Below are 24,858 nucleotides of genomic sequence, written 5' to 3'. Positions count from 1 at the left end.
GGACCCTTCCATGGGATCCTGCTGGGCCTCCTCACGGGACCTCCTCAGCTACCAGCCCAGGAAGCTCCCAGTGGCCGTGGCCCAGCAGTCATCTCCCCTCAGGAGCCGTTTCTGGCCCTCGTCCTTGCCCATCACTCCAGGCTTTGGGCCATAGGAGACAGGACAGCCCACCCTGGCCGGCAGGGCCCCCAGCCAACCACTGCATCGGGTACTCTGAGCAGACCCTCCCTCCACTCCATGGACCCCCAGGAGACAGGACCAGGAGCCAGGAATGGCGAGGGGGACCCATAGGCCGGCTTAGCCCTCCTCCCCATCACAGACACAGAAGGCCCAGGGAGCAACCACAGGGTCCCACCCTGATGTCTGAGCTCCAGGCCCCCTCCTGCCTGCCCCGTGAGCCCCCAGAGGATGGACCCACCCACAGGGCTACCGTGACCCCAAAGCAGCACCCAAAGTGTCAGTCCATGCAGGCCCTTCTGGGGGGTTCTCCATCATCTGCATTGTTTGCATCTCACGCCACCCCCCTCCCCACCCCCACTCCCAATCCCACCTCCAAGTGTTTGAAGCACATTTAGTAAGACCGTTAAAATGAAAAGGGGCCATGTGTCCCCACACAGAAATGAGAGCTTCCCAAGCCTGGGGCTGGAGGGTTGGGGGAGATGGAGTTGGCCCCCGGGAGCACAGACACAGAACGTCCCTGCAGGTCCTGGGGGCCCAGTGAAGCAAGCTTGGGCAGACACTGTAGTGCCGGTCACTGCTGGGCTCCAGGCCAGGGACTCTGTCCTCCTCCCACAGGCAGCCCTCCACAAATACCACGTCCCTGGGCCCTGTTCCAGACACACCGGACCACACTGTTCTGGTTTCTGCTGGAACCAAATAGGACTGCAGTTCCAAAGCCAAAACAGTGAGAAAATCAAGTCTGGTCAGGAGCTCCTGGCTCCTGTGCCCCACCTGTGATGCTGCCAGCCCCGTCCACGCTGTGCGGGCAAAGGGCTGTCCAGGTCCGACCAGGAGCACATGGCGTATCACTGCTGCACCAGACCACAGACCTGCATAGGAGCCCGCAGCTGGCCCAGCACCCGCTACACCCGGCCCTCAGGCACGGATGTGGCCCCATCCCGCCCTGCCCTGGAGGTCTGGGCCTCCTCACCCAGCCTCAAGGCGGGGCAGACACCAGGCTTCCCGCAGGGACAGCAGGGCAGGGGGCCAGAACACCCACTGCGAGCGTCCCCCAACCCCCGGAACCCGCGTGTTCCCAGCCCAGCCTGGCTGCACCCGAGAGGGAGGCCTGTGGAGTGCAGGGCTGCATGCGGCTCAGGCCGCCGGTCTGTCCACACGGGGCTGGCGAATCAAGGAGCAAAGTCTAACCAGCGCACATGGAAAATAATCTCTTAATCCTCCAATTATCATACCAAAATCCTCTCCTCTCACCCCCAGCGGTAAACACTCAGCAAACCATCCTCAAGAAATTAACATATTTCCCTCCATTTTTCCAGCTATTTTTTCCCAACAGCGAAAACTTAAAACAGAGCAAATGGACCATCAAAAACTGACCTGCTCTCCAAATGGGAGACTGGGGAGAGGAACTGCCTGCAGCCGGCAGAGGGGGTGGGCCTGGCAGGCACGTGTGCACGTGTGCAGGCGGGTGTGAGTGCACACGTGCGTGGGGCACACATGTGTGTCTGCAGAGCCGTGAGCAGCACACCCACACACCAGCCGCCCTCCTCCCTGGCGCAGAGCCCAAGCCGCAGGGCCCGTGTCCCGGCTCCATGCGGAGTCCCGGCACCGGCCCTGCCCCCGCAGCTCACGGGGCGGAGACCCTGCCTCTCCGGGCTCTGGACACGAGCGGCTAGCTGCCCGCTAGTCAGAGTCCCTCCCGGGAGAAAGGCACCCCCAAGGTGCTGCGGAGCCAGCAGTGCCCTCCTGGAACGGGGGTCAGACCCCTCCCAGCAAAGGGGCCAAGGCCAGAGTCCTGCCAGCGCACATCTGTGCCGGGACGGGCCCACGTCTGCATGTGGACAGAAAGCACTGAACACTGAGCAGGAGCAGCCCATCCAGAGGGCTGCTGACGCGGCCGGCCCCACGCCACACCCCGGGGACAACGCTCCTCGGCTGTCTGAACGCAGCACAGCGCACAGAACAGACGTTCCTGAAAAAAGATACAGCCATCTGATCTGCAGGAGCCCTTCCCAAGCACGGCCTAATCCGCCTCTTCGGGCCCCCAGGTTCGACACCCACCGGGTGTGCGGCCTCCCCATGGGCTCACGCAGCCCTGGGACCTCCATTCTGGAAACACGGTCTCGGAGGCAGGTCGAGGGGACCCAGCACCGCGCAGGCCACGTGGGCCCCGCCTTCCTTGGGCAGGTCACCCCTGCCTGGATGTCAACGCCCAGCACAGGTGCCCTTCGGGGGGGTCCTCCACCCGGTTCCATCATCAGGCAGGCAGGGGTTCCTGGTCCCACCTGGGCCGCTTCCCGGCAGCGCGGCCTGGAGCAAGCTGTCCTGCCGCAGGAGTCTGCTGCCGTCCTGAGGATTAGCAGGGTGCCAGCCCGCATGGTGACGGAGATCCCCCACCCCACACCCCTGCTGGGGAGGCCCTGACCCCTTGGTTATCTGTCTGTGGTACCTGTGAAAATCCCATGTGAAAAAAAAATGACCACAATGCTTAAAAACAAAGTTTGACTGGATGTAGAGAGACTTCAACTGGGACCATCACCAGAGAAACGAGCTGAGGCCCTTCCCCCAACAAAGTGTGGAGGGATCAATCCATTTCTCCCAAATCAGAGGCCTGGGCAAGAGGAACCTTGCTACCCGGGCCTTCACGGCTGCAGAGAGTAGGCTCCCTGGACGCGCACGGCGCTCAGGGACAGTCTGGCTTGGTCACCATGCGCCCCCAGTTGGGTGTGGTCATCTGGGAACCTGGCAGATCCAGCCCCTCCTCGCAGCATGGCTCCTCCAAAAGTCCCCAGGTGACGCAGCCGCTCAGACGGCTCCCACACGGCCCCAGGCCCACCGCTCCTCAGCCTCCTCCCTGTCTGGGCGTCCAGGAGCTCCGCAGACCCTCAGGACCAGCAGGACTCGCCCCCACTCGCCTCCCTGGCCCGCCGGCACCACCTCTGCTTGGGCGGGGTCCTACTCTGGACGGGGGCCCAGGGAGCCCCGATGTGCCAACCGCCTCAAGCAACCACACCCACCCTGGCTGTGGCCCAGGCCCCCTCCGTACCTGTTGGGGTTGTACTCAAGCGCTCCGACCTCCTCGCTGGCCTGCAGCAGGTCCAGGATGCCCGCCGCCGAGCCCACGCCCTCCTTCTTCACTTTGGCGTTGCGGGCGGGCTTGGTGTCCGTGTCGATGTGCAGCGAGCCCTCGTCGGAAGAGTCGTCACTCTGCTGTGGGGACCAAGCCACAGGTCAGAGGCAGTTTGGGAAAGAGCTACTGTTCCCCTTTGGCCAGAAAATGACGTTTCTCAAAGTCTGTGAAGAGCCAGGCCGTGTAATGAGCACCGCGGGTGGGGCTGGGCGCCGGAGCTTTCCGCCGGGACCGCAGGCCTGCCCCAGAGGACGGAGCTGCCTTCACGCCCTGCCCTGTTTCCCAGTGAGCCCCACTCCTGACTACAGATATGAGAGGAGCTGTGGGGCTGGGCAGGGAGCAGGGGGGCGCTCACGCTCACACTCAGGGACCCCAGTTAGCCCCCAGCTGGTGGCTCTGTGGGGACCCTGGCCTCCTTGGAAACAGCCTCCGTGCCCTGGGTTGGAGGTGACCTAACTTCAGCCCCCACAGCACAGGGCAAGGCCTGGCCCTGCATGCCCCCCATTCCTTCTCTTCACAGTGGGGTGGCCACTCACCGAGACCCGCAGACCTCCGCATGCCCTGTCTCCATCCCTCCTCTGTGGGGCCCGCAGCCAGAACCCAGGCCACCCTCCCCACGAAAACACCCGAGACAGGGCAGAAGATGACCCCTTTTGCAGCTCACACGCAAAGCCGTCAGCCACGTCCCAGTGCGTGGCAAGACCACCCAACACAGGGATGGACACTTGGCTCCGCCTCCCGGGCCCGGCACGGACACGCTCACCTTGTAGAGTGCCGCATCCAGCTTCGGCTTCGTAGCAGGCGTGGGCAGCGGCTCCTTCCCATCCAGCAAGACTGAAAGCACAGCACCCGTGCGTCTGGCAGAGGCCTCGGGAGGATGGCCCGCTCCCCACCCTCACGCCCTCACTCACAAGACAAATCTCTCTTGGGGGCGTTCCTCTTCCTCCTGATGGGAAACTCGTCGATCTTGAGCTCCCCATCGTCCGACACGTACTCGTACTCATCCCGCACCGGCTGGGGCTTGTCCTCCTTGAAGCTCTGCACGGCCCCAAACACGCCGGGGCTGGGCTGCGGCTTGAGGGCCTTGGAGCTGGGATGGCACGAGCAGGTCGTTCAGTGCCCCCCGTGCTCCAGCCTGGGTCTCAGAGGACCAGCAGCTGGCCACACACGTGCGGCCCCGTCCCAGACCCGTGGCTCCAGTGAGGACGGCGCATGGCCCACGCGGTGCATGCCCGGCCCTTCCTCAGGCTGTCTGAGGGCGTGCTCCTCACGGCCCCCCACCCTGGGGTGCGGCACCAGCTCGGCTTCACATGGAGCCAGCACCAACTCCCGGGGTTCCCTGCAGAGCTATTTTGGAAAAACAAATTCCGCTATCCTTCAGCTGGGCCCCCCTCAGGGTGAGACAGGGCTCCAGCCGTGCCCAGCAACGGGGACAGCGGGCCGGGGCAGGGCTCTGTCAGCCCCCAACGGGACGGTTCCCACTCCCAGGCGGCAGGGAGCCCTGGGATGTGGGTGAAGCAAGAGCATACCCAGCTGTGACACAGTTCGAGTCCTGTCCCCTGCCACGTCGTCCGTTTCCAAAGTCCCGGGGCCCAGCACCTGAGCTTCGGCCCAATCAGCAACATGCTCAGGGCCATGAGGTCAGGGCAATGGGGCCCTCAGACCAGACCCATCCCACCTGCTCGCTGAGCAACCCTGGCACAACGCCAAGAGATCTCAGGAACAACAGCCCATCGTGCCAGGCTCCCCAGATGCTGCCCTGACCCGTTTCCCCACCAGCTGCAGTGAGGAAACGGAAGCCCACGGCAGAACACTGGCCCCATTTCCACTGAGATTTGCTGCTTCCCCACCGAGGGGCGCCCACCCCGACTTCAGACTCAGTAGGCAACTGCATGAGGGACCGCGGCCGGTCGGGGGTTCTCAGCGGGCGAGGGGTGCCCGGCCTGCCAAGCTGATCAGCAGACACACACCAGTTCCACGGTCTAGAACACAGATGTGCCCACTCCCACACACACACCCCCTGAGGCTGGGTGCTCCACCTCTCAGCTCAATGCCACCTCCTCCAGGAAGCCCTCTTGATTTCTCAGGCCCCAGAGGCCCCTCAAATCTAGGCCCCACAAATCTTTCCTCCATAGCCCCCACCTCAGCCATAATTTTAGGGACATTTGAGAAGACCGGGTTCACACTGGCCTCTGGGCCCCAAGGCCAGGCCCCTGACCCACCCTACCTCTTTTCTCCCAGTCCAGGACAACTGAGCTAACAGCCACCTCGGAGTCACACTCTCCCCCTGCCCCTCTGCACCCTTCAGAGCTCTCAGCCTGGGAGGCAGGGAGAGGGTCTGCCAGCTCAGAAGGGGGGCCTCGCCCGGGTTGCCCTCCGGGAGGGCGTGTGTCTGATGTGTGCGAGCGTGTGTGATGGGGGAGGGGCACGTGTGCAGGAGCATGCACGTACCCCAGCAGTCTCTTGTTGAAGGAGAACGAGAACTTGGGGTCCTTGCTCCCGGACAGAGGACACTTCTCCAGCTTCTGCTCTTCCTCCATCTTCAGCAGGGAGTCAGGCTTGCTGTTCTGGAAAGCAAACACAGGACCGTCCTTGAGCCCCACGCAGGTAACCAGTGGGCAGAGGTGTGGGACAGGCCACCCTCCTCCCTCTGACCACATCATCCAAGAGCCCTCTTCTCTGTAGGCCCGGGCCTGCAGGACACGGTCCAGCTGCAGGGAGTATGAAGTCAAAGCAGGGCTGTGCATCCACTCCGAGAGGGACAGGAGGACACACACCTCCACTCATACCACCAGGCCCACGCACAGCCCGCATACCCCCTTCTCACAGAACACAGCCCCCCCGAGGGCAGGCCCACACACCCACACACACCCACACACACCCGCACACACACACACACACCTCACCTTGTACTTCCACTTGGCTTCTGACTTGCTCTTAGTTTGCTCTCGGATTTCTAGCCTCTCCACGTCATTCTGCGAGCTGATTGCCTCCTTGTTGGGCACACTCAGGACACTCTTTGTGGCCTAGGAAACAGCGGTCATGACCCAGCAGCAGACATGGGAGGGGTCAAGGATCCCCGAGGCTACAGGGCAAAGCAAGAGCCACACGCACAGAGCCCTGCCTCCCAGTGGGAGTGTGACTCCTCACATGCAGCAGCCCACCCATCCGCCATCCACCCACCCACCCACCTACCATCCCACCCATCCTCCATCCTCCCACCCAACCATCTATCCACCCACCCAACCATCCACCACCCACCCAACCATCCATCCACCCACCCAACCATCCATCCCTTCCTCTCTCTCTCCCCCCTTCCTGCCATCCATCCATCCATCTGTTCATTCATCTACCCTCTTTGCCTTGAGGAAGGGAAAACCAATGTGCCCCACTGCAGCCTATGATGCTGGCCCTGGTGGTCGCTGACCCCCTCGCCCCCACCCAGAAGTGGGTAACAACCTCCCACTAGCAGGAAATCACTCAATGGGGCTTGGTCTTGGGCTCATGGTCCCTGAAGCCCACACCTAAGGGCCTCTGGTCACACTGGTAGGTCCCAGGGCCAGGCCCACCTCTCTCACTGCCTGTAAAGGCTCAGGCCCCTCAAGTAACTGCCCACATCATCAATCCCCCTTCCGCCTCCCTACTGTCCTCCCCTGGGCACCTGGCCCACCTTCAGATCTCAGCCAATGCCTGGGTCCCAGAGAGGACTCAGCCAGCTCATCCCCCCAAGTGACCCTGTGCAGTGTCCCCTGTCCCAGCACAGACACCACTGCCTTCCCTGTGAGACTCACTCCCCACTGCACCAAACTCACGGGGGCACAGCCCACCTACCCCGAGCCTCTAGCACCAGGACACAGCAACCCAGCTCCATCCCACCGGCCAGCCCCTCTGACCCCAGGCAGGAGGGTGAGGCCACCCACCTTGCCTTTCTTGGGAGGCTCGATCTTGGTCAGCGCCTCCTTGGTGTGGGCCTCCAGCAGGTCGAGGTTGGGGATGGTGGGTGAGGCCGCCCCCCTGCACTTCTTCCCTTTCTTCTTGCCCCCATCCTTGAGCTTCAGTGGTTTGGGGGACTTGGGGGGCTTGGGGGGCTTGGGGGCTTTGGATGGCTTGGGCATCTTCATGGTTTTGGGAGTCTTTTTTTTGGAAACTTTCTCCAGGAAGGACCGAGGAGGGCTGGCCTCAATAGGGGATGGGGGCTCCTCTTTCTCCCGGTCCCCAAAACAGACTTCATCTGAGGAGATGGCTGGGGTCACTTCAGGTCGGGCGGCCTTGGAGGCATTCTAGGGAAAGGAGAAGGAGAGGTGGCCAACCGCCTCCCGCCAGGAGGGCTCAGCCCAGGCTGTGGGAGACACTCCAGCAGAAAGGACCTCTGCCTACACCATCATACAACACATCCGTCTACACCACCCATGGGACACGCTCACACCTATCCTACAGCATCATGTGACATGCTCACATCTGTCTACACCATTCAGTGACACACATTTGTCCTACGGCATCCATGCAACACACTCACACCCATCTACACCACCGTGTGACACGCTCACACCCGTCTACACCACCGTGTGACACGCTCACACCCATCTACACTACCGTGTGACACGCTCACATCTGTCTACACCACCCATGTGGTGTAGACACACTCATCTACAGTACCCGTGTGACACGGTGCCATTCGTCTACGCCATTAGCCACCTGACCCCTCTACCTCCTTGGTGGGGACTGCCGTCCCACCTGCAGCACAGAGAGGCTGGGGGCAGGCCAGGCTCACACAAGCAGAGTCTCCAGCGGCTGGAATTGTCCTCCCTCCAGACCCCGCCCCACCCACTTGGGGAGCTCCAGCCAGGAGGCCACAGGCAGCCACAGGTGCCTCAGGGTCCCCATCGTGCCAGGGACCCTGCCTCAGAGGGTCAGGGGAGAACCATCTCAGACACGACCATCCCTGGCAGGCAGCTGTGGGGAGGCCAGAGCAGGCAGGGCTGGTGGCCCCCCGGGTCAGTCCTACCTCGCTGAGGCGGATCTCTTTGGCGAGGTCTTTGATGAGCTGGGAAGGTTTGAAGTGCTCTGGGAGCTCGTCCTCATGCTCCGCCAAAGCCTGAAGGGCAGTACATGCAGGGCCAGCGGTCAGCTGCCCAGCCCGGGTGCCGACGTCCACCTGCCCAGGCCACGCTGCCCCACCCCTTCACACCCACAGGGTCCCTGAGCAGGCTCGACCGCCAAGGATCCTGATTCACCCACACTGTTCCTCCAAGTCATCTCCTGCCTACCAACCCAGGACCCCCTGCAGCCCAGACAGGCATGGGGCGAGCGCTGCCGCGGGCAGGGACTGGCTGCCTGGGGTCCGCACGAGTCAGCCCACTGCACGAGTCAGCCCACTGCAGCCAGACGTGAGCCTGTAAGAGGGCTCTGCCACCACCCCTCTCCACAGGGGGAGTAACAGAGTCCCAGAGAGGATGAGGTGCCCGAGGCCACTACCAGCTGGGCAGTGGACGTGGGCCATCCCTTCTTCCTAGGCACAAGGCCGCTACCTCTGCCCACATGGCTGAGGTGAGGTGGGAGGGACACCAGATATGGTTCCAGGCCTTGAGGCCAGAGATGTGGCTGTAGGACAGCCCTGGGAGTACCGCTGAGGGGGCCTTGGGGGGGGGGGGTCAGTCCCAGGGCAGTGCTGCTGGGGTGGCATGGGGGGACAGGGCAGTGCTACTGGAGGGGTTATAGGGGGCACTGGACAGTGCCGCTGGGGGGACACGTGGGAGACAGGATAATGCTGCTGGGGGGGTTTATGGGGGACACTGGGCAGTGCTGCTGGGGGGCCATGGAGGGCACTGGACATACTGTTGGGGGTACCTTGGGGGTAAAATGCCATGTTGCTATGGTGGTCACAGTGGGGGGACATGGTGGAAAGGGAGGCCCACATCACTTCTGAGCTGATGCCTAGGCTGGCCAGGGTGGCCAAGAGGCTCTTCCCATCTCCTGCCCCGAATGCAGCCCTGCCCCGGCCCTCGGATGCACTCAGCGCCATCTCCACCACCCACCCTCTTCCCACCGACTCTCCAGGACCCCCAACCCCCATCCCTCAGGCCGGGAACTGCTTCCAGCACCTCCCCCCCGCTACAGGTGGGCAGGGGACAGACAGCAAAGGAAAGGCCAGCACGGGGGAGGGCTCCCCACCAGCCACGCTCCTCTCTGCTCAGGGACACACCTGGCCCACCTCCCTACCTGCTTTTTCGTCCATGATCTAAAAGCACCATTGAGAATTTTAGCTCCTTGGACTAAATGAGGGGGCAGCTGCTTCCCAGACTTGTGAGAACCTGGCGGGAGGTAGAGGGATTGGGTCAGGGGAGTGTGCCCCGCCTTCGGGGCGGCCTCGCGCGGTGGGCGGGGCCAGGGCTGGACCTCCACCCACTGCCACCTGCCCAACTGCCAACGGTCCCTCTTGGAACCTCGGGGGACCTGTCCGAGATGCCCTGTGAGGGTCAGGACCGGCCCCCGCACCGCCCACCCACCAGGGCCTTCAGCAGGCAGCCCAGCTCCCCCTCTGCTTGTCCTCCAGGCCACCCGAGTGAGGGGCCACAGGTGCACCCACACCTCACGTGGCCTCTGCACAGCTGTGGTAGCGGGGACTCCCCTGTGGCCACAGGGACAAGCATGGCCTCTGGCACGCCCTTGGGGCTGGGGGAGCCCCGCAGAAAAGGGACAGAGTGCCCCCCTTCTGGCGGGGAGCTCGCTGCAGAGGCCAGCTGCCTACTCTGGGCCCCCGATGCAGGGGCGGACCCGGCTGCTCGGCAGTCACCCCATCAGGCCAACCCCAGGGTATGGCTCTGCCTACACTGCCCCCACCCCACCTCCCTGCCAGGAGCCCCCAGGCCAGCCCCCAGGGGCTCCCTCCCAGGTACTCCCTCTGCCGGGGTGAAGCTCAGGGATCTGACTTTGGGGATGGACAAATTTCACTGAACCCGACCAGCCGAGGTCAAGGCCCATCTCTCTAGCTTTCCCATGTCAAACCAGAGCCAGGCTACAAAGGGCTCCGGTGGGAATGCAGCCCGGCTGCTGGGAGCCGCACTGACCCTGAAGGCCTGGGGTGGAGGGCGGCCGCCTGTCTGTCCATGGACGGCAGGGACCCAAAGAGCCCACCCCTTCCCACAAGACTCCCCAGGGATCCCGGCACGCGCCCAAGCCCAGGATGGCAGGGATGCCGCAGGGATCCCTCAGCTGGTAGCCCAGAGCCAGGTGGACCCCCAGGCCTCTTGACGTCCTGAATGAGTCCCACCAGCAGTGACGTGAGCCGGGCCTGGGAACACACATCCCAGTGTTCTTTCTGAAACATCGACAGCCCCACGGGGCGCCATCCAGCCTCACACTGCACAGCGGGGCTCAGCTCGCCCCATGGTCTGGCCCCCACGTCCCCGAGCTCCACATGCAAACCAGCCACCCAGAGCCACAGTTAGAAATGCCAACCTGTACACCCGTACCTTTGAATGCCTCCAGCAGGTGCTTCCCCATGTACCAGCAGGCAGTTTCAAAGTTGGGAAACTGAGTCAGGCTGCCCAGTTTCAACCTCCTTTCCACTTCGTACGCTCTGGAAACCACAGCAAAGAATTGTCCAGGGCACGAGACTCTGAGCAGGTGACACTAAGCGTGAGCCCACGTCACAGCCACGATAAGGCCACACCAAGGCCACACTCTGGCCTCCCCTGCATGGCAGGGTGGAACAGGGGACCACATCAGCAATGAGTGCCCTGCGTGAGGGCGAGCCCCATGGGCCAGTGCCCAGGGAGAGGCCTTTCAATTCACCCTACACCCTCCAAGGGCCGCCCCAGCACCCAGGGGCCCTGGCAGGACCACAGAAGAGGCTACGGTGTGCCCAGAACTCAGGGAGGTGCCAGCACTGGCCTGGCAGCAGGGACCCCGGCTGGCGGGACCAGGGCAGGCGTCCCCTACCTCATCTGCATCTCCACACTCAGGCTGTGGAGGAAATGTCCCGCGAAGGCCAGGCAATCCACGGGTGTGAGTGTGGCGTAAATCCAGCCTGGGGAGGCAGGGACGTGGCTGGCCCTTCACAGCGCTCTCAGGCCGGGCTCTCAGCCACCGCCTGGCCTGATCCCAGCCAGTGTGAGCTCGGCATCTTCCAGCGTGCCCCCGTCCACCCTGGCTGGCTGCCCCCACACACCCTTCCCACCGTGTGATGAGTGGCTGGGCCCTCCCGGTAGGAGAGCCTGTGTCCACACTGGCGTTCCTGGCTGGCACTAACCCAGGAGCTGAAGAAACCTGCTCTGCCTGCCCCAGGTCGGGCTGCCCAGCACCCCTGACCCCTACACACAGGGCGAGGGGCCAAGGCAGAGCTGCCACAGCCCAAGAGAGTGGGCTAGACCGCCCTCGGACACGTGCCTCGGCCAGGAGCCCACTACCCCCTCCATGCCGCAGGTGATGGCGGAGCAGGAGGCCCCAGGGCCAGGTCAAAGGCAGGGAGCCCGGCGGTGCCTACAGGGCGCGGGACAGGGCGCTCACCCGAGGGGATGAAGAGCGTCTGGCCCTGCTTGAGGGTGCACTTGTAACATCTGTCCACCTGGTCGGCAAAGAACATCTCGCTGTGGTTCGCGGCCGACTGCCAGCGCTCATACAGGGAGATGTTGGCCAAAGCTGGCTTGATGAGATAGAAGATCTTCTCCCCCTGCCGACGAGAGGCCATTGGCAGAGCCCGCCACAACCCAAGGACACTGGGGGTCCTGGCGGTGGGTCTAGGCGTGAACACTGTCCCTTCCCTGCAGGTGGGGCCACGTGTGCTCTGTGATCAGCAGTTTGTGAACCAGGACGAGTGTGGAACGGCAGCCCCGGCACCCCACACGCCGTACTTGTGCAACACCGGGGCTGTCTCGCGTGCCACGGGGCAGCAAAGCCGGGACCCGCTGCCTGACGAGTTCCAGGAAAGCTCTGCTCCTGAGAGCCCTGGGGTCTGGCCCGCTCTGCCCTGCAGGACCCAGGGCCGGGATCATGAGCTGAGCTGCCCACCCCGCGTCGGGCTCAGGCAGGTGTGAGGAGACCCCGGTCAGCGGCTGAGCCCAAGCCTTAGGGTCCCTTTTGTTCTTTTGTCTTCACATCTCCCTTCTCCCCTGGCTCCCCTCCCTCCCCTGGCAGGAGCCCCCAGCCCTGCCCCCCCTCTTGTGTGGGCCCAGCACAGCACACTCCCTCGGCCCCTCTTCCAGGAAGTCCCCCCAGCACTGCACCCCCCTCCTTGGGCCTGCACACTGCTAAGCCCTGGGCTCCACGACAGTGGGCTGCCTCCAATTGCTTCATGAGCCTCCGTCTCCTTGGAAACACGTGACACACACCCCTGCCCCTCTGCCTCCCGAGGGTTGGACACCACGTCCCTCCTGGAGAAGCTCGTGGGGACCACAGGTGGCCCTGCTCGTGGAGGCGGCTGTGCCTACCTTGAGCACGTGGTACCAGGCGGAGGCGCCGCCCGAGTCGATGTGGAAGTCGGTGTAGCTGTCCTTCACACAGATGAGGCAGTACTTGGTCACCTTGGGCTTGGCCAGCAGCGCGTCATCGGGCCAGCAGTTCTCTACCCACGACAGTTTCTTGACGATGTCAGGCGGCTCCACGAAACTGGACATCCTGGGGTGGAGGCAGGAGGAGGGGTACCAGTGACGGACCGCCCGGCGGGGAACGGGCTCCGGGATAACATCCCTCGCCTGTTTCTTCACCTCGGGCTATGTGGCATCGCTCCCATTCCACAGACAAGCAAACTAAAGGTTCATGGGGGCAGAAGGAGCCCAGCCACTGGGTATGGCCGTGGCAGGATGTAACACGAGTCTCTCACGGGGAACCAGAGAGAGCCCCTCCCTGGAGAGCTGGAAGGGACTGTCCAGGCTTGCCCAGGAGGGTGCTGCTGGGCACGGCGGGGCAGACGGCAAATGGCATGTCCCACACGCAGCCCGGGCGCTCCCAGACATCGCTTGGAGAAAAGCGGCTGCTCTCCAGAGCGGGCCACAGGGGCTGGTGGTCACTGTCAAGCCAGGCTCCTCCTTTCCAAGAAGGACACGGAAAGGCAAAGGTGGCCTTTCCAATGAAATGTCACCGTCCTGATTAAAATCACGGTGCTGGGGCGCCTGGGTGGCACAGCGGTTAAGCGTCTGCCTTCGGCTCAGGGCGTGATCCCGGCGTTATGGGATGGAGCCCCACGTCAGGCTCATCCTCTGGGAGCCTGCTTCTTCCTCTCCCACTCCCCCTGCTTGTGTTCCCCCTCACTGGCTGTCTCTCTGTCAAATAAATAAATCTTTAAAAAATAAATAAATAAAAAATAAAAAATAAAAAAATAAAACCACGGTACCGCATCACCGTTGCACAGCCCGCAGCCCCTGTGCCCTGACAGCCTGGTCCTCGCTGCTGCAGGCGGGACAGAACCGCACAGCTCTGCATCGAAGGCCATGCCCACCAGGACAAGACGGTCACGAGCCACACGCCCGGCCCTGCCATCAGCAGACCCTCTTCCTTTAATTCTCCGGCTATCCCCAGCTACCGACCCTCCCTGTTCCCCAGAGCCCTCCTCAACCAGGCCAGGCCCCTGGTGGCCCCAGACCCTGCACTGACACAGGGGAGGGGCTTGGCCCTGCTGCCCTGGGACACCCTCGGCCCTCTGCACACCATACACCAGGGCTTCCCAACACGGCCACAAATGCCCTTCTGTCCCCGCTTGACCGCTCCTCGGGTGCAAACCCAGCCCGTTCTCCTGCCGCCAAGGCCAGCTGCTCCCTGCGGGCTCCCAGGGTGGAGGTGCAGTATCCTAGGCCCCCAGACACCTGAGGCCACCGTGGGCGACAGTGCAGAGGTAATCACGGATGTCCACATCACAGACAGCAGGCACATCACTCTCCATCCGTCACAGCAGGCGCCTCCGGGGTCCGGGACGCGTGAGGCACTGCAGGGTCCCCAACGCCGCAGACCCTGAGACTGCCACAGATGGCCCGTGGGGTCAGGCCCAGTCCTTGCAGCCCCACCCGACGTCCCCGGGGACAGACCTCACTGATGAAGTGGAGGCCACCCTCCCCCTCTCAGACGGTGTAGACCAGAGCCCCAGGGGCTCGACGGCCCGGTGTGAAGTGTGTGTGACCCCGGCGGTCCTTGGATCGGGCCTGCGGACACCGGAGGCAGCACACATTTCTGCCAGCAAAGGGGTGGCCCCGAGAGGCCCAAGGGGAAAGCCCGAGCCAAAGCACCCACCCTCAGCTCTCTGTGAAGACCTCTCAGCAGACCAAGATGATGGCGACACTCCCAAGTGTGCTCCAGCGGCAAAGCAACCCTCCCATCACAACTCAACCTGGGAGGGAATCCCCTCGTTAGCTCGCAGGAGGCGGCTTTCTCCCCACACCATAACCCATCCTATTTCCCTTTATGCCTTTGCTGTCAGGAAGCTCACACGGAACCCAGCACCCAGTTACAACATCCTAATGGGGCTCCTGGGACAGCTCTGTATTCTCCGTCTCCATGAGGCTTCCAGACACTCTTTTTCCCACCCGCCCTTCTGCACATGAGCTGTTTGGCTATCTCCTGAGCTTTTCAGAAGTCGGCAAGATGGAAAGGATCCAAAAGTGAAACCACGCTTAAACTAAGCCATCGTCAACAACTCAGGCCCTGCAGTGCGCGAGGGGCCAGCTGGAGGGCAGCAAGGATTCGACAGAGGGGCAGGGAAGGTGGGGCCACGCCACACAGAGCTGTGGTCCTGGGAGAGCAGGGGTACCCGGTAGGGACACCGGGGGCAGGGCCAGCGGCCGGCCAGCCTCCGACGACACAGAAGCCTGGACCTAGGTGGGCCCCAGACAGCCACGGTGTATGATGCCGGACCCTCCGCCCTGAGAAGAGCAGCAAGTGGGCAGGCCTGGCACGTGGGGCTCAGGCTGAGACGGCAGGAAGAGCAGGTGCACGGCACGGCCCCGCGGTGCAGAAGGTGTGAATTCGAGAGTGCGCCCGTGGATGTGTGCGGGCACGTGGGCCAGTGGGTACGTACGTGTGCGTGTGTCCGTGAGGTGTAGAGGTGTGTGCGTGGGTGTGGCTGTCTGCACGCGCGCATGGGAGCACGTGCGTTCTGCGAGAATCGACCCCATGCTGTTAACCTACGGTTCTTTCTGGGGGTGGGATGGGGGGGCCAGAGGACAATTCGGCATTTTGCTGCTGCTTCTCTGTTTGAGTTTGCCACAACGCGTGAGAAGAGAAGCCGCAAACGAGCACGACGGGCGCTCACCTGGTGTCGGAGAACTCGAGGCTGGTGAGGTTGAGAACCCGCTTGCGGTTGGTGCTGTAGTAATAGTCCACAAACTCCTTCAGCTTCATCTTGCAGTCCTTCTGCTTGGCGACGTCGGTCACGTCCACGCTCCGCTCCGGGCCTGCGGGCAGGGCAGGCGGCATGAGCGGGGCAGGAGGTGCTGGGCAGGCCGCCGAGCGGGCCTGGACCCTGGGGCTCGGGCTCTGACGTCGCCCCACGCGGGCTCGCTCCCTCAGCCACGGCGAGGGCTCCGGGGTGCGGGAGGCCGCCGACACGCAGGCCTCAGCTGGGGTGACCACGACAGTGAATAAAAACACAGGATGCCAGGCACACTTGAACTTCAGAGAAGCGAACGACAAATACGTTGTTAGTCTAAGCATGTCCCAAATAACGCCTGCGACATGCTTATGTTTTAAAAATTAAAAAATCAAAAAACTCCTACATATTTCTAGGGCACCAACTTATTCTGAAAACAGATAAGTAAAAGGAAAAACATTTTTTTGGCATTTTCTGTAGTTGATGAGGGAAAGATGAGGGTAAAAATCGCTGGTGTCAGGAGGTTCCAGATAACCAAGGACCTGGCGAGGGCGAGCGCGTCCCATCTGACTCACAAGTAGTGGGAGAAAGACACACAGAACTCACGGCCTCGTCCTTCCTGGCAGCCCGCCGGGGCCGCGCAGACCCCAGCTGCGGGCACAGAGGAGCTGGGCCTGCCCCGTCACCGGTTCAGGCGGGTGGCCAGGCTCCGCAGGCCCACAGACGGGAGTGCCACCTCCCGCGCCCCCGAAGGAGTCCCGCTGTCCACCCAAATGCACATCTGAGCGTCTGCCCAGGCGGTGCGGGAACCACTGGGGACACAGTAGTGAACTATGGGACACCAAGGGCACACTGTGGGCCAAACACCCCACGTGGGACATTCTAGGACCAACAACCCCGAGCCTCCAACAACTTTGGGAACGGGGAGAAGCCGAGGGGCATAAATACCAAATGTGGTGTGTGATTCACACAGCCAACCTGGAAGGTGCATGCTGGGCCCCTGGGGAAACTGAGGCAGGGCTCTGGTGTGGAGGAGCAGTGCTGCCGAGTGCAGGCCCTGGGCCCTGATGGTGTTCTCATGTTGTCTGTCAGAGCTGTGGAGTGACACAGCCATCGGCAGGATGACACTGGCTCACAGGCGGGGAGAGCTCAGGGAGTGCCTGGCGCCTGGCAGGCAGGCCCTAGATTCTAGCTGTCCCTGCAGGGGTGCACCTGGCCCAGACGCTGGCCCATTCTCTCCCTGACATGGGGGGCCCAGGTATTTGCCTTCTCCGGGTCTTTCCTCCTCTTGCACTGGCCACCCAGCCACCCAGCCACCCCCGTGAACGCCCAAGCTCCGGCCACCACGAGGGCCTCAGAGCCAGGCCGCGTGGGCCGCAGCCCCATGGGCATCACTGCCAGGGGGATACAGCCTCACAGACGATGCCCAAGCACACACAGGCACTGCCCTCCACCCAGAGCCGCCCCGACAAGGGTGTCCACAGCACTGGGAGCTGCCAGGGGACACGCGGCAGACTGGACAGGAGAGCAACAGCTGGAACTGGAAGGATTCAGGGAGGATGGTCCTGGACCCCAGGCTGGCCCAGAAGGGGCTGAGGGGGACACAGCACAAACCTCAGAGGAAGGGGCCCCTCTAGCTGGCAGAATGAAGAGGCCCCCAACACGGCCCCCATTTTGCAGGCAGAATAACTGAGGCGGGACCGGGGAGGGCCACACACCATTTAGTGGGACATGGGGTCTAATTCCTGAAAGGAGCACGTGGCACGGGGACTAGCTGGGGCCTTCAGCAAGCAGGCCACTCACCCACGTAGTTCTCGACGTCGCTGACATAGAAGGTGGGGGCGGGGACCGCCAGGCCCAACCCGTCTTTCTTGGGGACGAGGATGGGCTCAGCGAAGCCGTGCTCCTCCATGTAGCCCAGCGTGAGCTGGCTGCCTGGCACGCGGACCACCACATCTTCCGCGCTGTGGAAAAAGTGGGGGTCGGGAGTCACGTCGGCCAGGGCCCCTGCCCTGCAGCTCCGGGACAGGCCTGGATATGGCCTTGGGGCCAGAGACACGCAGCCCCAGCACCTGCCATATGCCTCCCACATCCTGGGAGGAGGGCTTGCCCGTGGCCCCATGCCCAGACCCCCCAGGATGGGGACACCCTGAGACCAACCCTCCTGCCATGGCAGAGAAAGGCAGAAGTGTGAGCAAGATCTCTCCCCCTCCTCCCCTGCTCTACCTGCCCATCCTCCACTCCACGAGACTCCTCCCTAGTACTCGACATCACACCCTGCATAGGGCTGGGGTCGGGCCTGAGGACACGGCAGATGGAGACAAACCCCTCTTCAGGGAGAACCCACCCCCGAGACAAGCTGAGCATAGGACCCAGGGGCAGCTGTGTGCTGGGCACTGCCCGGGGGACCAGGGACATTCAGAACCCAGCTAGAATGGCACCGGTGGTGACACTGGAGACAGATTTTCATCAGAGGGGCAGGCAAGGCTGTAAGCCCACAGCTGGGAGCAGAGCTGGGGGCGGGAGGGATGGTGGCAGGACATCAGAGCGGCCGGCCCATCCAGGCCTGGAGGGGCAGCAGTGGGAGGCACAAGTCCTGGAGTGCCAACAGAAGCACCAGTTAGACAGGTGGGTCGGGAGCTCAGAGGACTAGAGGCTGGAGAAGGAGGCCGAAGCTGCTGTCCAAGGGGCAATCTGGGAGGCCAGGGGAATGGACATGAACTCTGAGGGCAGAGAGACAGCAAGGACCAAACTGCCAGGGAGAGTGGTCAGCAGGAGAGGAGGCTGGGCAGACGGAGGTGTCACAGCTCCAAGGAGGACAGCGCTCGAGGAGAAGGGGCCACAGGGCCATGTCCTGCCAAGAGGCCAGTGAAGGTGAGGATCGAGGAGACCCCCTGGGGTTGGAGCATGTGGTGACAGAGCATTAGGCATGGACCAGGCACGAGTGGCATGTGAGCGAGGAGGAGGAAGGCGGTAAGCAGCAGCTGGGAGCAGCTCCAGGAGTATGGGGACAGGGCAGATTCAGCTGTGGGAGGCGCTGGACAAACCTGAACCCCTTGTCTCACACAACCCCATGCATCAGGTCTGGACTGCAGAACCCATAAGGACCCAGCAAAGGCGAACACAGAACAGGCCTGTGGGGATTGGCTGCCGTGGGAAACCACGTGTTCTGAAAGCCCCGCCTCACGGATGGAGGCAGACTCACCTGCCAGGGCGCAGGTCTGAGCACTGAGGACAACGGGCAGTTGGGAAAGGAAGTTTCAGACAAACACACTGAACACATTCACAGGGTAACAGGAGGATGAGGCAGAGAGCACGGAGGGAGGAAAACAGAGTGGGCAGCACAGACGATGCGTGAGCAGAGATTCTAGACATGAAAAACATCATTTTTGAAAAATCTTAAAAACTCAACGATGCATTCAATGGTAGCTGCCTGAAAAAAATGGTGAATTTGATGAAATATTTGAAAAATAATATACAGAATGGGGAAGAAGTGCTATTACAAAAGAAAACAGAACACTTTTCAGAACTGAGGGCGCTCAGTTGATTCCTCAAATTAAAAGAACGTATTGAGTCCTAAGTAGAATTAATAAAAACCAAATACACATCTGGGAGCATTGGAGCACATCTGTGGTACCTCAAGGACAAGGGGACAATCTTAACGTTTTCAGAGAAAGAAACAGATTATTTACCAAGCCAAACCCACCAAACCCACCAAACACCAACCACTAGACTGACAACAGACATCTCATGGGCAACAAGGGTTGCCAAAAGACAATAGAATAGTATCTTCAAAGAATTCAAGGAAAATAACTTTTACTCTCTAATTTTAGATCCATTTTAGAAAAATTAGAATCATTCAAGAGTAAGGACAAAATGTTCATTTTCAAAAACAGTGACTATTTCTATAGGCCTTTATTGAACCACTAAAAGGATAATAATTCCACAAGATGAAAATCAAATCTAGAAGAAAGAAATGGGACTCAAGAAATAATGGGAAATTGTGCTATGGATTTCACACAACCCCTATCAAAATACCGGCAGACCTCACTGCAGAAATTGACAAGCTGAACTTGGAATGCTGAATGAAATGCAAAGCACCCAGATGACCAAAACAGTCTTTTAAAAGAAGAACAAAGTTGAGGACACTTACCAATTTCAAAATTCCCTCCAAAGCTACAGTAATCAAGACTGTGTGGTGCTGGCATGAGAAGAGAGAAGAGACATACGGGTCAGTGGGGCAGAATCCAGTGTCCAGAAATACACCCAAACATCTACGGCCAACTGCGTCGCATCAAGAGCATCAAGACAACTCAATGGAGAAAAAACAGTCATTCCAATAAATGGCACATGGGAGAACTGGGTGTCCACATGCAAAAGAATGAGGGGGATCCCTACCTCACATCATATACACAAATTAACTCAAAATGAGTTGAAGACCTAAATATAAAAGCTAGACTCATAGAACGTTCAGAAGAAAACACAGGTATAAATCTTCATGACCTTGAATTTGGCACTGGTTTCTCAGAAGCCAAAACCATGCGCAACAACAACAAAATAAATAAATTAGACCCCATCAAAATTATAAACATTTGTGCTTCAAAGGACACCATCAAGAAAGTGGAGAGGCAACCCACAGAATGGGAGAAAGTATCTGATAAGTACTTACAACATGTAAAGAACTATTACAACTCAACAATAAAAAGACAACCAGTTAATTAGATAAGGTTAGTAACTCGGAGCTGACTTCTGGTTTCAACTCCAACACCTAAAGAGCTTGGAAATGGTCACTCCTGTCCTCACAACAAAGAAAAGGGTGAAAAAACTGAAAATCAATTAATTTTCTTAGATTCACAGAGAATTTGGATTACAGGGCAGTCACCCCTGAAATTTGGGGCGACAGGCAAATACAGAAAATCACAACCAAGATAACCTTACCTGAAGCAGAAGCTGGTGGAGGTGGTCAATGGGAGGAATACTTAAATGGCAATTTTTGACAAAGTGCACAGGTTGAGTGAGAACTAGCTTCAGAGTTAAGAACTCATGGGGATCTGTCTCAGAGGAGACCCACACTTTCATGGGTTTTACCTCAGGATGTCCTGGTGAAGATCTGCTCCTTCTTCAGGCAGGGTTGAGGGGAAGCGACTATGTTTCTCCTCCATAACAAAAGTCTACCTTCCAGAAAAACTGACTTAACGAGGCCCTCATCCGACAGTGGGAAGGGCCAGTGGCCACCTCCAGCCCCCACTAGCTTCCTGTCTCAGGAAAGCAGAGAAAAAGCAAAGGCCAAGAAATGCTTCCAAAGGTAACAGCCCAGAGCCTCAGGCCCACTGAAGCACTGAGGTTTACTATTTAATTATAGAACACTTCTGGTCCCTGAACCCTGACCACCGTATAACAGCATAACAGTTGAGTGTAATTGAGAGAGTTGCAAGATAGATTCAATCTGAGAAAGAATTGTTAGGGAAGCCCAAAGAAAACAGGAGAGGAGGGAAAAAGAAGGAAACTACAAGAAAGCGACGTGTCTGGCACCTACAGCCACAGTGGACACAGCCCAGTCCCTAGTCAGGTCAACATGAAACCTCACTCTAAATGTGTCATTACCTCAGTTCACTTAACTCAATACCTCATGTCCAGCTTTCAACAAAAAAATCACGAGGCATGCCAAAAGGCAAGAAATCCATAAAGAGACAAAGCAAATCACCCTGCACCTGTTGAATGGCTAAAATAAAAAAGGCAAGAAATAACAGGTGTTGATGAGGATGTGGAGAGAGGGGAGCCCTCGTGCATTGCTGGCGGGAATGCAAACCGGTGAAGCCACTGTGGGAGTCTGTATGGAGGCTCCTTATAAAATAGGAAATACAGATACCGTATGGCCCAGTTATCTCACTACTGGGTATTTACAGAAAGACAATGAGAACACAATTCAAAAGGATGCACCCCTATGTCTACAACACCATTATTTGCAATAGCCAAGAGATGGAAGCAGCCCAAGTCTCCATCCACACACGAACGGATAGAGATGATGTGGTGTGTGCACATCGCGCTATTACTCGGCCATAAAACAGAATGAGATCATGCCATTTGCAGTGACGTAGATGGAGCTAGAGAGTATTATGCAAAGCAAAATAAGTGAAGAGAAAGACAAATACCATATGATTTCACTCATATGTGGAATTTAAAAAACAAAACAAATGAGCATAGGGAGGAAAAAGAAGTGAGGCAAACCAAGAAACAGACTCTTCACATAGAGAACACTCTGATTGTCATGAGAGGGGAGGTGGGTGGGGTGGATGGGAAAATAGGAGATGGGGTTCTAGCGTACACTTATCCTGATGAGCACTGAAGTGAGGTACAGAACTGCTGAATCATGGGGCGCCCGCATGGCTCAGTCTGTTAAGCATCCAGCTCTTGGTTTCAGCTCAGGTCATGATCTCTGGGTCCTGAGATCAAGCCCTGTGTCCAGCTCCAGGCTCAGCACAGAGTCTGCTCGAGATTCTCTCTCTCTCCGTCTTCCTCCCCCTCTACCCTCCCCCAGCTCATGTGCTTGTTCTCTCTCTCTCTCAAATAAATAAATTCTTTTAAAAAATTGTTGAATCACTATCTTGTACACCTGAAACTAATATATTACACTGTATGTTAATTATACTTCAATTAAAAAATAAAGAGTTTAAAAAATATCAGAAAACAGCTCAGATATAGCACAGAATTTAGAATTATTAGATAAGAAATTTTTTAAAACTGGGGCGCCTGGGTGGCTCAGTCAGTTGGGTGTCTGCCTTCAGCTCAGGTCGTGATCCTGGGGTCCTGGGATCGAGTCCTGTGTTGGGCTCCCTGCTCAGCGGGGAGTCTGCTTCTCCCTCTGCTTCTGCCCCTCCATGACACTCGTGCACATGCTCTCTCTCTCTCTCTAATAAATAAACAAAATCTTTAAAAAAATAAAAAACTTTAAAAAATTATGATTCATATGTTAGGAGTGCTAGTGGAAAAAGCAGACAACATGCAAGAATGGAAGGGAAATGTAAGTAGAGAAGTGGACACTCTAAGAATCAAAAGTAAATGATAGAAATAATTAAAACTGTAACAGAAATGAAGAATGCCTTTGATAGGCTCATCAGTAGAGTGGACATGGCTAAGAAAAGAATCAGTGAGCTAGAAGTTAAGTCAATAAAATCTGCCCAACCTGAAATATGAAGAGGAAAAAGAATGAAAAAAGCAGGGAACAGAATATCCAGGAAGTGCAGAACAACTGCAGAAGGAGTTCGTGGTGAGAATCCCAGAAAGAAAAGAAAGAGAGAAGCAGAAGAAATGTTTAAAGTAATAATGGCTGAGAATTGTCTAAAAATAATGGCAGACATGAAACCACAGATTCGAAAACTCAGACAATGCCAAGCAGGATAAATACCCCAAACTATTCCTAGGCATGTCATAATCAAACCGCAAAAAATGAAAAATGGTATCTTGAAAAAGGCCACATGAGAAAGATCTACTTCTGCCATGACAGGGTGAAGAGCTCTGCTGACCCACACCCAGCAAAACCGGTAAAAAGTATTTGGAAAAACATTCAAAACCTCTGGAAATGGTTCTAAGAGGAAACAGCAAATGAAGAAACCTCTAGTCGAGAAAATCTGTGAAAACTTGGTAGGAAAGGCAAGAGCGTGTGACCACTCCTCCCTTCACCCCTGGCTTGGCGAGGAGACTCCCCTCTGGAAGGCTACAGCCAAAGACACAGGAATGCTGAATGGAATGGCTCCCCAGCTTCCAGGCAGAGGGCTTTCCTGCTGGAGGAACAGGACAGCAGCCTTTCTCATCCTGCCTCAGCTGTCTACTGCTGATTCTAAGGGTTGGGTGAGGGCAGCCAAGACATGGCTGGCCTTCCACTGGCCTACAGGTACTGAGACCGTAGCCTGAATGTGGCACCCTGAGAATACCGGGGACCTGGTCACCCTTGCCCAGCCTCTTCTACTCAACATTCTACTAGAAGTCCTAGCCAGAGCACTTAGGCAAGAAAAAAAAAGTAACACAGATTGGAAGGGAAGAAAGAAAATGATCTATTTGCCAATGACATGATCCTATATATATAAAGTTGTGAGGAATCTACTAAAAATCTATTAGAACTAATAAACTAGCTCATCGGGGTTGCAGGATACAAGATCAATATACAAAGATGAACTGTATTTCAGTACGGCAGCAATGAAATAAAATTGAGAGAACAGTTCCATTTAAAAGACATAAGAAGAATAAATTATTTAGGAATACATTTAACAAAAGAAGTACAAAACTTATACTCTGAAAACTATAAAACTCTGTTGAAGGAAATTTAAAAGATTTCAATAAATGGGAAAATATCCATGTCTGTGGGTCAGAAGACTGAGCATTTTTCAGATGGCAATACCCTGATTCTACTGTTCTGCAGATCCAGCTCAATCCTTCCTTATCAGCTGACTTCTCTGTACACCTGACAAGCTGAATCTAAAATTCGTATGGAATTGCAACAGACCCAGAATGGCCAAAATGATCTTTAAAAAGAAAAACAAAGTTGGAGGACTCAACACTTCTTCATTTCAAAATATACTGCAAAGCACAATAATCCAGACAGTGTGAGACTGGCCTAAGGGGAGACAGAGATTAGTGGAGCAGAACTGAGGGTCCAGAAATAGATGCATACACTTATGGCTAAGGGCCAAGACAATTTAATAGAAAAATAACTGTCTTTTTACAAATGGTTGCAGGGACAAATAGAGAGCCACACGCAAAAACAAAACAAAACAAAACAAAAACAGATCCTTATCTTGCACTATATGAAGAAATTAACTCAAAATGTATCAAAGACCAAACTGTGAGGCCTAAAAACTATAAAACTCTTAGAAGAAAATATAGGGACAAATCTTTGTGACCTTGGGTTTAGACTTGGCAATGACAACAAAAGCACAAATAGCAAGATAAAAAATGGATAAACTGGAATCCCTCAAAATGACAAACGTTTGTGCTTCAAAGAACACAATCAAGAAAGTGAAAAGTCTACAATACGGGGTAAAGTATTCACAAATCATATATCTGTTAAGAGACTTCTAAAATATGGAAAGAATTCTTATGACTCAATAATAAAAAGACACAAAAAATTAAAAATAGGCAAAGGGTCTGAATGGACATTTCTCCAAGGAAGACATACGAATGACCAGCACGCACATGAAAAGATGTTCAACACCAGTCATCATTAGGGAAACACGGATCAAACCAGAGTGAGAGAACAGTT

The 24,858-nt window shown here is 57.6% G+C and overlaps 1 protein-coding gene across 4 annotated transcripts in view; it reads right to left on the bottom strand.

Moving 5' to 3' along the window:
* PHF2 (PHD finger protein 2) overlaps positions 1–24,858 on the bottom strand; it is a 70,563-nt gene that overhangs the window by 7,393 nt on the left and 38,312 nt on the right. The window contains exons 4-17 of one of the 4 annotated variants that reach the window (XM_087858874.1): positions 17,406–17,566; positions 15,546–15,687; positions 12,736–12,922; positions 11,816–11,978; positions 11,249–11,336; positions 10,780–10,925; positions 9,527–9,618; positions 8,313–8,402; positions 7,228–7,587; positions 6,214–6,333; positions 5,759–5,874; positions 4,219–4,397; positions 4,071–4,141; positions 3,224–3,384 (exon numbers count right to left, since the gene is read on the bottom strand). In XM_087858874.1, coding sequence (XP_087715000.1) covers positions 3,224–3,384; positions 4,071–4,141; positions 4,219–4,397; positions 5,759–5,874; positions 6,214–6,333; positions 7,228–7,587; positions 8,313–8,402; positions 9,527–9,618; positions 10,780–10,925; positions 11,249–11,336; positions 11,816–11,978; positions 12,736–12,922; positions 15,546–15,687; positions 17,406–17,566 — 2,076 coding nt within the window. Of the gene's footprint in view, positions 1–3,223; positions 3,388–4,070; positions 4,142–4,218; positions 4,398–5,758; positions 5,875–6,213; positions 6,334–7,227; positions 7,588–8,312; positions 8,403–9,526; positions 9,619–10,779; positions 10,926–11,248; positions 11,337–11,815; positions 11,979–12,735; positions 12,923–15,545; positions 15,688–17,405; positions 17,567–24,858 lie in introns of all 4 variants that reach the window. The other 3 variants (XM_087858873.1, XM_045772369.2, XM_087858875.1) reach the window with 3 other exon arrangements.

This window comes from Ursus americanus, chromosome 34 (genome assembly GCF_024610735.1).
Source record: "Ursus americanus isolate L20-20 chromosome 34, mUrsAme1.1.p, whole genome shotgun sequence".
NCBI classification, from domain to species: domain Eukaryota; kingdom Metazoa; phylum Chordata; class Mammalia; order Carnivora; family Ursidae; genus Ursus; species Ursus americanus.
Note: the sequence above shows the minus strand (reverse complement) of the source record. Positions and strands in the feature narration are given on the sequence as shown.